General features: G+C 46.9%; 1 protein-coding gene across 2 annotated transcripts in view; it reads right to left on the minus strand.

Moving 5' to 3' along the window:
- MICAL3 (microtubule associated monooxygenase, calponin and LIM domain containing 3) overlaps positions 1–13,561 on the minus strand; it is a 126,739-nt gene that overhangs the window by 44,199 nt on the left and 68,979 nt on the right. For both annotated transcript variants that reach the window (XM_006891341.1, XM_006891340.1), the window contains exon 19: positions 6,106–6,301. In XM_006891341.1, coding sequence (XP_006891403.1) covers positions 6,106–6,301 — 196 coding nt within the window. The remainder of the gene's footprint in view (positions 1–6,105; positions 6,302–13,561) is intronic.

The following is a 13,561-nucleotide window of genomic DNA, read 5'->3' on the forward strand; positions in this document are numbered from 1 at the left end:
GGGCGGCGGGGGGGATTTAAATGAATGGTGATGAAACAACAGGGTAGAAACAGCGAGAAGGCTACACTATGTGAAGGGTGTAACCAATGCTACTGAACTATTCATGCAGATGTGTGAATGGATGTATGTCTGTATGTACACCACCACAAAAAGTGAGTAAGATCATCTCTCCTTGTGTTTTTGCAGTTGTGGCACTAAGTGCTTTGGTGTGATTCTGCAATCTGGGCCTGCCTCCCTGGGCTGCCCTCTGACACTGGTCAGGGCCACTTTGCCAGATCTAGTGCTTGTCTGGTACGTAGCACAATGAGGACAGGCATGAATGGACTGGTGACCACACACAGGGAAGGTGGGGGCAGGCCTCGGGCCAATTTCAGAGCCACAGTGGTCCTGCCAAAGCCCATGGGTGTGCAGGGTTGCTGTCTATGAGCTGGAACCGACTCAATGTCACCTAACAACAGTTTTTCCCAGTTGTTTCCTCAATGTTGCCAGAGAGGGGGTTGTGTTAGCTGAGCTCTTTCTCCAGCCTGTGAAAGTGATTCTTCTGCTGTCTCTCCTGGCACAGACACATATTCTGGTTTCCCAAGAAGCAGACTAATAATGAGCAATCTGGTGCAAGGCTGCAGGTGTGCCCCTCTGCAGCTTGAGTTTGACATGGCCCACTCAGCCAGGAGGTGCTGGCCTTAGCACAGGGATGGAAAATGACTATCACTATATTGTTGTACTCAATTCCCTGTCAAATAGCACCAGGGAGAGAGTGCTTCCAGAGTACTCATGGTGTGGTGGTGAAGGCTCAGCTACTAATTGAAAGATTAGTGGTTTAAACCTGCCAGCTACTCCATGGGAGAACTATGAGGCAGTTTTACCCTGCTTCAGAGGGAGCTCTGGTGGCTTAGTGGTAAGAAACCGCACTGCAATGATGAAGGCACATAGTTCAAATCCACCAGCTGCTCAGTGGGAGAAGGATGGACAACCTCCTCCCATGCGATTATACTGCCTCTGAAAACCTGCTAGAAGGTCGGCTATGGGTTGGTTCTGACTCGATGGTACAACCACCACCACGGGTTGCTATGTGTCAGAATCCCCTCAGCCACTGTGGATTTTTCTGAAGATTGTTTTGTGTTTACATGAGTTACTTCAGATAGAGAGCTTTGTGCTGCCATCTTCATAAACGAGGAATTTAAGGAGCCAGGACAATTTGTGTGAGAAGCCAAGATTCCTACCTGGAGTCCACACTACATCATACTGTGCCTTCTTGGGCGTTCCCCAAGAACCCCAGAGCTGTCAGGGAGGCAAACTCAGGAGGAAGTCAGGGATCAAGTTCCCAGCCTCCTTGGTTTGAGCTTGCAGGTGGAGCCCAGGAGTGCACGGGCAGGCCCTGCTTTGTCCCAGGGAGGACCACCTGATGCTCTGGGGGCGGTGGTGGTGGCTTACAACTGCAAACGGAGAACGATGGTTTTCAGCCATAATCAGAGACCTGACATTCTTCCACCTTTCTGGCCACACAGTTAGGAGCCCACCGCCCTGTCAACCACAAAGACATGCTAGTGCTGAGCAGGCTGCTGGCAGAGACGTGTACTGCCCAGAGGTCTTGCCACTGTGGGAATGTAATCCATGCTACAACAGCTTACAACTCAGGAATGGCTCGTGTTACAGCTTCTGCTGGGAAAGGAGGTGACAGAAGAGAGGCATGGGCAGGCCAGCTTCTATTTAATTATTCTCAGCCTCTAAGTGGCTCTTCCTCACAGTGTTACTCCAATGGAGACAACCCACTGGGGCTTCCTTGTCGCCGAGAGGGCTCAGCTGCAACCTTCTCTCTTCTACCGGGAAAACGTACTTGGTCTGCTCCCCGGACAACTGAGTGTAGAAATGCACAGAGCCTGACCATACAAATGGAGCCTGGCACCCGGGGCAGAGCCTCCTGGACAGGCAGCCATGGACAAGCACCACTAAAACTGTAGAGTCAGTTCTCCCTGTCTTTGGCTCCTGCCTCTCCTTCTCCCTCCACCTCTCAGAGAAAAGAAAAGTGTGATGTCCAGGGTCTTCTGCAGAAGGCAGGCTTCGGCTGCCCTGGGCTGTAAGGAAGGGATATTGTAACCAGTGAGGTCTGGGAAGAGTCTTGCCTTTAGACTCAGGACTTAAAGGCTCTTGTGTGAATTAAGAAGTCCCTTGGTGCAAAAGACAAGGCATTGGACTACTTACAGAAAGGCTGCCATGCAGAACCCACCCAGAGGCACAAGACTGGCAAGCTACTGAAAACCCAATGGGGCCCAGCTCTACACTGACACATAAGTGGTTTCCATGAGACCGAATGACCCCCACAGAGTAAACTCAATCATGAGCTCGATTACAATCATCCAGGCTGCCTGTAAAATGAAATTCCCGCTCCCACAAAATCACTGAATCAGCTGCTTAACAGAAAGGGGCACAGAAAGTTTGTTGGCTTGGGGGTTCCCCACCAACCATTTCAAGTGGGAAGGGAGCTGTACTGCTAACCCAAAGGTGGGGCCTCTCTGGTGGTTCAAATCCACCAGCAGCTCCATGTGGAAAATCTCCCGCCATGCCATCTGCTGCGGTGTCGGAACCTACCCACAGCTGACGCACTAGCGGGTTTTCAGAGGCAGTTAATCACATGGGGGGAGACTGCCCATATTTCTCCCGTGGAGCAGCTGTCGGATTAGAATTGCGTGCTTCTGGGTCGGCAGCACAATCCCTTACCACTAAGCCACCAGAGCTCCTTCCTGTTCAAGTTACAGCCGCTGAAAATCCGCTGGAGGGTCAGCTGTGAGTCAGCGCTGACTTGACTCCAATGAGCTGTGAGTGAAGGCTATTTGGAAACCACAGCTTTGGAGGGATGATTCACAAAATATGGCCTCCACACAGGGACCTGGGAATTTTTTAGAAACGCAAATTTTTGCATCCCACCCTAGACTTACTGAGGCAGAAACTCCGACCAGCCACTTGTGCTTTAAATGAATCCTCCTGCTGATTCTGGTGCCCAAATAGCTGAAAACCATTCCGCTAGGGCAATGGTGACTAAAGTGTTAGGCTTCTAACCTGAAGGTCAGTGTTGCACCCGGGGAGAAAGTCATAGCAGGCCGCTTCTACAGATGTACAGCCTTGGAAACCTCATGGGAAGATCGACGCTGTCCTTCAGGTGTTATGAGCTGGGATCAAATCAATGGCCCCAGGTTTAGTTCTGGCTGACCCCGAGATGTGGAGAGCGGAGAGCTGGAGCCAAACCAAATTTCCACACTTGTCTACCTGTTTAAGGAACCTAATCTGTATATTTTACTTAGATCCACAGGCTTATATTGTAATAATCACAACTACTGGCCTCTGGGTGGTGAAAACAGTTAATTAAGTACACGACAACCAGTTGACTCTACTCAGCATGGATCTCCAGCTAAAAGGCCCTGGCCTTGAGAGTCCTATGGTGGGGTTCTCGCCCGCACCCGTGGGGCTGCCCGGAGTCAGGGTCTACTCCACAGCCCTCACGTAACAACAACAGTATTTATGGAGAGCCCCTGGGTGGTGCCAAGGGCTTGGGATATTCCCGTCCACCAAACACTAATTTTTGTTATTCAGAGCCAAGCACCGTGTCAGGGGCTTTATTTTATTTAATCCTCATAGCAGACCTAGGAGGGGCTGCTTTCTTTATAGGCAAGGAAGCTGAGGCCCAGAGAAGTTGAGTAACATGCCCACAGCTGAATGGCAGAGCGGGCTTCAAGTCCAGGCCTGTCTGACTCCAAAGCTGAGACGTAGACTCCACACTTCACGACACAGGTCTAGGCTAAGGATCCTCCTAAGAAGTATTCTGTCACCTCCCATCTTTAGATCTAAACCACCATTTCATCAAGGAAGGGCTAAGGCCGAAAATGTGTCTGTTGCTATGGAGAAGGAAAACACATGCAGGCAGGAAAGCCCATTCGTTTCTGCATCTATAGCTTCCCTGGGGAGGTGAGATTAGATCTAGAGCTGCTGTTGGGCTCTCCTGTTGCCACTGTTATGCAGGAGAATTGCCCCAGAGGGTTCTGTAGGCTGCAATCTTCAGGGAGCAGACAGCCTGAGCTTTTCCTCCTGCAGTCACTGCCTCACTCACCCCACACAATCGACTGTGACTCACAGTGACCCACAGTGACCCTCCTGCTGGCTTTCTGAGACTGTAAATCTGAACAGGAGGCGATCTCTCATCTCCTTCCCACTGAGTCGCCGGGAGATCCAAACTACCGGAGATGCACTGTCTTTTGGTCAGCGACGCCATGCTCCACCAGAGCCCCTTAACAGATCCACTTTCTGTTGTTAGAGGCCATCAGGGTGACAAGAACTCACAGCAAACCACGAACAACAAGTCCTTATCCTGCCCCATCCTGCTCCACCCTCATGGTCTCTGTCACGCTCAGGCTCACTGGCAGTCACCATGTCGGTCCGCCTCGTTGAGGGCATTCCTTTCTCACAGACCCACCACCTTTCCCAGCATGATGTCCTTTTCCAAGGCCCTTCCTGACCGAAGTATGTGAGACAAAGTGTCACCATCTGTGACAAGATGCACCCTGCCTGCACTTGCTCCAAGACAGATTGTTCTTTCGGCAGTCCGTCGGATATTCAGAGCCACTGCTGGCTTCAAATTAAAGACCTTTCTTTTAGCAGAGGAGGGTTTAAACCTCATCATTGCCCTTCCTCTCTTTATTTTGCCTTCTGCGTAGCATTTAACTCTAGGTTCTTTTTCATTTAAAGGAAGAGGAAGGAGTGTTCCACTGCACTGTGTAGAAGCTGGTGGATCACACACTCTGTCTTAGCCTTCCTATAACTCTGCTGTAAAGCACCATGAGTTAACCTTCCTGGAATGTCCATGCTGGCGTGTCTGAACCTGGTGTCCTAATTACCTTCAGAGTTAACAAACGGAGGAACAGTTAAACTGCAGGAAAAAAGGTACTGCTCCACACTCACCTGAATCCAAGCTGTGCGCTATGCTCCAGCATTTCTAAGCCTGATTTGACATACAGGGATCACAGAGACCAATGCAGGGAGCAAGTACTGAGAGAATATGTGGGCCCTCAGCTGGGTGCAGCAGGGAGGGTGCCTCTCTCCAGGCCCTCTGGGTGTTGATGCTGCATTACACACAGACACTGCAGTTGACACTACTCAGCAATGCCTTCAGAACTGGAGAAGGCTGCCCGAGATAAGCATGGCAGAGCTGTCCGTGGGACCAGCCGAGAGGCAGCCAGCATGCATGCTGAAGTGAGAGGCCAGCACCGGGCGCAGCTCTGCCCGGCACACACCCTCTGAGAAACATTCTTGGCATTTGAAAAAAACCAAAATGCTATGCTCTCTTTATCCCCAAACACTTTCTTATCAGGGCTAGGTACGTGTGCCCTGTGAGGGATTTCAATGCTGTGTACAGACCCAAAGCTGACTCTACTCAGGGGCCTCAGCTAGTAAAAGTCTGGCCTCTACTGACGTCACCTTGTCTTATCCTCCCTTCTCTTTTGAGTTCTTGATGATAGCTTATAGCGCACACTGTACAACCTTTGACAATGAGACGAGGCCTGGGCTACCAGGCAGCGGGGAGCCTGTGGAGTTGGAGCATGTATGCCCTCTAACACATCCCTCAGTCAAGCACAACTAAAGTACGGGGACGGTCAGACAGAAAACCCTTTGCTGCTGTGAGCCCTCGGGACTACTGCACTGCTCTTTACACAGAGCAGAGAACAAGGCCAGAGATGTGAGGCCACTTCTCCAAGACTGCACAGTGACCCTTACTGACAAGCTGAAGGGATAAGGACTTATATTTTAACCTCACAGAAATCCTTTGGGGAAGGTATTAGTATTAATCTCCATTTCACAGATGAGGAAACTCAAGCACACTGATTACCTATTTTGTCTACAGCCATATAACTAGTAAGTGGAAGTGCCAGGATTCAAATCCAGAAAGTCTGGCTCAGACCCTGGGCCGTTAACCAGTGGCTATGCTTCCCCTGCCCTGTAAATTGGCAGCAGATTCACGTGGATCTTCTAAGTCACCACCTCAGTGACAAGGTGGCGGGGTAGAGGTGCATTCAAGCACACCCAGAAGTAAGTGAACCCAGTACTTGGGACATGGCTGACCTGCTGGCCACGTCCTCCTCTGTGCCCTTGTCCAGCACGCTGCTGAGGTTGTGCTCGGCCAGGGTCTCCTCGGGAACCTCCTCCAGCTCCTCTGCCTGTTTCACTGACAGGCGGTAGTTCTCCAGCTCAATCCTTTCAGGAGTGCCCCTCAGTCTCTTGGCGATGCTGGGCTCTTCTACACCATTCACACTCGAACCTGCAAGACAGAGAAGCAAAGTTCTGAGGACACACAATGAGAACTGAATATATGCCACAGGGAAGGAGGAAGTGTGTAAAGGCAGGGGCCGTGGTGGAGAGGATGAACTTAGCAGCCTAGGAAGCCATCAATTTTCTCAGTTAAATGGGAGAGAGTGTGTCTGTCACCACCAGGAAGAACAGGACCTGAGGGCGGATGGGAACCAAAGAGGCCACAAGATTTGGGACAGGCCAGGGAAGGACAAGGTGAAAGGGGGAAACTTCATTTAGGTGTGAAAATAAAGATGATGCATCTGCTCCACTCTCCTGCCGCAGCCCCAAATTCCTGGCCAACACACCGATGGTGATTGGGTGGGTGTGGTTATTGTCATGTCCAAGGAACTATAAAGCCCCTTCAAGCCCCCTGAGTTAGGATGGCAGAGCCCTTCACAGCTGTCTCCCACCTGAAGCCAGCAGTCAGTCAAGGCCCACGGCAATCAGGTTAAACGTCCTGCAGAATTCCAGACACTTTGGGTTTGCCTGTACCCTTACGACTGGGATTCACATTCAATATTTTTTTGGTTTAACCATGACACCCATTGTCAGTCCCTGTCTTGGTCAAATATCACACTGTGCAAGGGCACCACTTTCAAACATCTAATATCCTGTCCTCTTTCTCCTCATCAAACTACTGGTTCCACATAATGGAGATGAGAGGTCCAAGAAGCCCCTAACTCCAATACAAATACCATTCAATTCTTTTGTTGTCAACATGCATCTTTTTTTCCTCTCCACTCCTGTTGAGGCAATTCAGACTCACACTGACTCTTTAAGACAGACAGGACTGCCCTGTAGGGTTTCAGAGGCTGTACCTCTTTATGGGAGCAGACTGCCACGTCCTTCTACCTTGGAGCAGCTGATGGGTTTGAACCACAGACCTTTCAGATAGTAATCCGACTTTTAACCTATAGTGCTAAAATACAATGCTTCTTGTATTTTTGACAACTACCCTTAAATAGCAAGCAGATGAGAAAAGGAAATAAATGTGAGTCAACCACCTAAGCACTAGCTTTTCGAGAATGTCATAAATATTATACAAAAACCCAGTGCTTTTTTAAGATGTGAGAAGCAGTTAAGAAAAAAGAATCATCACTTCAGGGGGAAAAAAAATGAATGACACTCATCAAGCCAGACCCGAGTAAATCCAAGATACTCATCAAGCCAGACCCGAATAATTCCAAGAAAAAGCGAACAAACGTATTCACGGGCAAAATGCTCAAGACGTGATTATCTGTTGCTTGTATGCTAAAAGCTCATGTTGGCCAGAAATTCTACTAGAACGTTGGAAAACAAGGCAGACGAAAACAAACATTCTCTATTCATAAAGAGCTAAAAGCACATCATGTCATGAAAAGGAATAATTTCCTCTACACAGCACATCAAATATTATGACTGATGTATGTATGCAGGGAGAGCAGTGCTAGTTCAATGGAAGAATTCACACCTTTTATGTGGGAGACCCAGGCTTGATTCCTGGTCCACGTACCTCAAGCCTCGTCACCATTAACATGTTGGTGGAGACGTACATGTATTACTATGGAGCGGACCAGGTTTCAGTGGAGCATTCAGACTAAGAAAGACCTGGTGATTTACTTGTGAAAAGTCATGCAATGAAACGATATGTACCCAAACAGTCCAGGGCCATTGTACATGGAGTAGCCAAGAGTCACAGGCTGACTGGTAGGGGGCTAGCAATGATAATACTCATCAGTATTATGAGACCCAAAGGGGCAATTTACAGCTTCTGGCATTCAAAGAAAGAGCTCTAGAGGAATAAGGAATTAGAGATGGCTGTAAAAAAACTTCCTTTAAAATAGCTAACATTTTGCAATGAGATAGTTGAAGTTCCAAGACATTCAATAACCTGCCCAAGGTCACACAGCTAGGCTTTGAGTGCAAGGGGACAGCAATAACCCAGAAGCTAAACATGACATCTAGACTTGTAAGACACAAAGATGAAGGGGGGGGGAAAGACCTATTTATAAAGTGTCCTGTTGTGTTTTCTTCTTTGGGAGTTTTCATCTAATCTCCCCACTACAATTTTCTGGGCCAAGAAGGGAGAATTTCATGAATGCATTCTAGAACAGAGCAAATGGCCTATTGGAACAACATTCTGTCCTCTCAGTATTATTTCTCTGGAGTGTCTTCACACGCCATAGACTAATGGATCATCAAGTAGCAAAATTTGGCAGTCTAAGCCCAGAGCCTGCGGCTCAGAGGAGTGGAAATGCGGATTTAATTTTGGGCTTGGCCACAACCAGCAAAAACAGAAACCAGAAGCACTCAGGACTATTTAGATCATTCACACATCACATCCCCCAGAGAAAAGATGTTTGAGGCCATGACAATTGGAAGAAGCATCTCATTGGAGATTTTGCAAAAACTGAGACGAGAATGAATAACATCATCTCATTGCTCCAGCTTCACCAAGACTCATCCAGTCTACACTCAAAAGAGCTGTCAGCAACGTGACAAAATATACTGCCTGGTGTTCCCTAAGGGCCAGGCTCCATGTGGGCTCAGTCCTGGCAAATGGAAGGTAGTATTCAGCAGATCTTCACAAAGTAGCACTAACATACCATCTGCCAAAATATGCTTAATATACCAAGTACACACATAAAGTACCATGGAGGAGAAAAATTAATGAAATCAGTAGTCTTTATTCTCTGTCTTGAACAAGTGGCAACCTGTCAGATTAACCAGATGGTGCTGATAAATTAAGACATCAGCAGAGCAGTAGCAGGGGGGAAACAGGCAGTGACGGTGACACTGTTACAGACTCAGAAATGTACCCTATCCCTGTCTCATCCTTTATTAACTCTTAGAAAAGCTTGGAAGGAACTGCAGGGGAGCAAGTATACTTCCTGTTAAGCAGATACAGAGGTAGACAGCCAAGATGAACAGGTATGGGTGGCAAAGGAACTTCACCCCCGACCATATACAGGTTTGGCAGATGGTACTTCTACATACATTATTTGCATGCACTGCTACCATCTTTCTATATACAATAGAATAAATAGGGCAAGATTATGAAAACTTAGCCATAACCAACAACTTAAGTAAGTCACCTGGCCTAGGGGCTCAAGATCATAGTCTCAGGAGAGATCATGGTCAACTGGCAGAATAGAGGCCACAAAAACATTGTTCTACATCCTACTTTGGCAAATCTACTTCAAGGGGGTCTTAAAAGCTTGCAAGATGGCATCTAAGGTGTAAGTATGACTATCCCTCTGGAGGAGAGGAGAATGATAAAAATCAAAAGTATAAGGAAATGCAGGGAACTCTGGTGGCCTAGCCGCAAAGAAGCTGCCCTGCAATCCTGGAAGGAACACAGTTCAAATCCACCAGATCCGTTTCTGGAGAAGGAGGGGTCCTCTCCTCCTGTGCCAGTTGGATCCAGTTCGACAGTACACAACAAGAAAAGAAAAAAAATTTATATGGAAATAGCTAGTCCAAAGGACTAACGGGCCATCAAACCTCAGCCTCACAACCCCAAGACCAGAAGAACTAGAAGGTGTCCAGCTACTTCTCTGAAAGGGGTCAAAATAGATGGTCCTAGACAGAGTGGGAGAAATAGATGGAAAAATCAAAATGATAAAAACCCAGGCTTGCTGATTTGATAGACATTAGTGGAACCCAGAGATTATGACCCTTAATTACCCTTCAGGCCTGGAATCAAATTCACCTCCATGATTTAGTCAAACTATAGAGAAATTGTAACTATATAATTATAGCCAAACTAGAAAGAACTGACACCTTTGAGCTGTGGTGTTAGAGAAGAGCACTAAACATCCTATGGACGGCCAAGAGAACAAACAGATATGTCTTGGAGAGGGTGCAGCGGGAGTGCTCTTTGGAGGCAAGAATGATGAGGCTTCACCTCACATACTTTGGACATGTTGCTAGGAGGGGCTATTTCTTTGAGAAAGACATGATGCTGGGAAGGATGGAGGGTCAGCGAAGGAGAGGAAGTTCCTCAACCAGGTAAGTGATATGGTGATTGCTGCAATGGTCTCCTGTGTGTCAGGAAGTGTGAGGATGGTGCAGGACAGGCGTAGGTTCAGATCTTTTGATCATGGGGTCACTATGAGTCGTACTCAACTTGATGGGACCTAACAACAACAACAACAACAACAACAATATAGCCAAACTAGAAAGGTCAGCACCACCACCAGAGAGGCAGGCACTCTTTAGAATACTCAATGCGACTTAGATTCAAAGGGCAGCATTTGCCCAGGGATAAGGCTCCAAAGCCAGCAAAGAAAAAAAGGAGGAAGAGAAACATCTAACACAGGAAGGAAGAGGGGAAGAGTGTGGTTACCACATGGAGATGGCAGGGTCATAAAATAAAGTATGTACAAACAGTTGAAAGGAAAATCAATCTGCTATATAAAATCACACTCAAATCACAATAAACTTAAAAAAAAAAAAAAGAAAGAAACAAAACCCAACTACTGGCAGACATTGGCAGCAGCATCCATATAACCAGTCTGGTCAGGCTAGCTGGCCAAGACCCACCTGGCTCCTGGATTTGATGTGCTTTTATGGAACAATCACCTGGTGGGGACTTTCCAGCTAAAAGTGGATGGAAGATCTGGAGCCATTTCCAAGGCTGATTTTTAGTAAGTCGGGGCAGGCACCTCTTGGGTCACAAGACAGCCAATTAAAGCCTCACACGTACCAAAAAGAAGCAGCTCCCAGGATCTGGGCTGCATCCTAAATAGGAAAAAGGTTTCAGGCCTGACCTAAGAGTTCTGTTTTGGAACAGACGCTGCCTGTATGAGTGCCATACATCATCTCGAAGGAAATATTTTTCCTACCAGGACAACCTGGTCTCAGCTGATGTACAGAGGCTGCCAGGAGCTTCTATGTGTGTCAGCCTGATTTCTGGAGAGACGCATGGGACAAGAAGATGACTCATAAGAGGTGGTGCTTCTCAGCTCCTCAGCAGGCTGTATGTACTCTTCCCTCTCTCCTTCCTGTGGTGGCTACGAAGGGACCGGAAGTCCCAGGAACAGGCAGGACAGGACCAACTGTGGGGGAACATCCAAGGGCGCCTGGAAGAGTGTCACACAAGACAGCTGGACACTTGGGAGCCTTTTCTCTCTTTACCTGGCATTCATTTCTGGCCTTTTTACCCATTTCCCCCTTTCCCCCTTTCTAAGTTTTGCAAAGCTTGAATGCAACCCGAAAGTCTCAGAAGGACTTAAGGTGATTAGAAGCTGACACGTTTTCATCATCCTTCCTGTATCCTAAGAAGGATGTTTTTAAGGGATGTCAGTCAACAGTATCTACTGGAAACTGACTTCCAGCCAACCCCTGTTCAAGGTGCCCAGTCTCCAGGGGAATGAACTGACAAGCCCTTGGGGCACTGGCACTCTGAGGGAATGGCAGGGATGTCACCTACCTTCTAGGACAGACTAACAGTCGAGGGCAGATCAAAGAGTCAGCTGTGGCATTTTCTATCAGGAAATGGCACCGTGATTCCATGTGAAAAGGAAAGTGTTTCTACCACTTCCAAATACAAAAATCCTCCCTCTCAAAACAACTATGAGATATTATCTCACCCCAGTAAGAATACCAAAATATAACAGAACAGCAAGCAACAAATGCTGGCGAGGATGTGGAGAAACTGGAACTCTTATTCACTGTTGGTGGGAATGTAAGATGGTGCAACCATTGTGGAAGGTGGTGTGGCGCTTTCTCAAAAAATTGCAAACAGAGATACCATTTGACCCAGCAACCCCTTTACTGGGAATATACCCCAGAGAGACCATGTCTGCCATCCAAGCAGATATATGCACACCCATGTTTATTGCAGCTTTGTTTACAATAGCAAAGAGTTGGAAGCAGCCTAAGGGCCCATCAACAAATGAATGGATAGAGAAGCTGTGGTATATCCACACAATGGAATACTACGCAGCATTGAAAAACAAGGAACTCATGCAATACTATTCAAAGTGGGTGACCCTGGAGGACATTATGCTGAGTGAAATATCTCAGTCACAAAGGGACAAATACTGCATGGTGCCACTGTTGTAGAATGGGTCTGTCATCAGGGTGGGGGTATGACAGAAAAAACTGGATAAATTATGTATATTGTATTGAAACAGATGAGGGAAAGAACAGATTAGAAGTGATATATGATTGAGTATTATGGTTAGCACAGGAATCCAGAATTAAGGTTGCATAGAGAAGTGTACTCGGGGTGGGGGGTGGGGGGAAGGGATGTGGGAATTGTATACTAATGAAGGAATTTTTTTTTTCTTTTTTCTCTCTTCGGAGGGGGAAGCGAGCTGGTGGGGAGGGGTGGGAAGGGAGAAAATTGCGGCAATGAATGAATGGAAATCCAAAACCTCTGTTAAAAAATAAATAAATAAAAAATAAAAAATAAAAAAAAAAATCCTCCCTCATGGCTACTTCCCTTTGCATTTCTTTTATTAAAAGTTACCAAATATTTTTGTGGTGATTTTTTTTTGTTTGTTTTGTGACAATGGGCTATTTTTGTTTGGTTTTTTTTTTTCTTCAAATTGTTATTTTAATGAAAGTTTACAGAAAGATTAGATTTTCATTCATTTTGTGACAGCTTTTAAGGAAGATTAACTAGTTTCTGATGTCCTTCCCACACATCCACCAAAAGCCATGCCTGTCTGCGGCCTGCCTGCCTAAGAAAAGCTGCAAGCCATGAACGAGGGCTGAATCACAAGATCGCAGGGAAGAAGAGGAACCTTCTTGAGACACAATTACTCAGCCAGGAGCATCAATCCAGACTCCCAGACAAATCGCAAAACTGTGTCAAAGAGACTTGTACCCTGGCTGGCCCATAGCCGTCAGAAACATTCTGAAAACCACCTTGTGGGATCAAGCAGGGTACCCTTTCCTTTCACAGAGCCTGGGGTCACGAAAGGTTGAAAGCAGGGGTTTTGGAGCGTCCATGTGGTGCAAGCATTAACTCAATTGGCTGGTAACTGAAAGGCTGGAGTTTCATCCAGAGGTAGCTCCGAAAAAAAGCTTAGAAATCTACTTAAAAAAATTAGCTACTGAGAACATGAAGAAAAACAGCTTAACTCTAACACATATGCCTATGGGGGGGTCAGAGTCAAAAGTGACTTAAGGGATTTTTTTTAAAAATTTAATTTAGGTTGTTTATTTTTCATTTCAATGAACATCTACAGAGATTTTGGAATTCCATTCATTCATTGTTGCACCCTTCTCCCCGCAC

Source organism: Elephantulus edwardii, unplaced genomic scaffold, assembly GCF_000299155.1.
Source record: "Elephantulus edwardii isolate Elephantulus edwardi_28Jun2011 unplaced genomic scaffold, EleEdw1.0 scaffold00096, whole genome shotgun sequence".
Taxonomy (NCBI): Eukaryota; Metazoa; Chordata; class Mammalia; order Macroscelidea; family Macroscelididae; genus Elephantulus; species Elephantulus edwardii.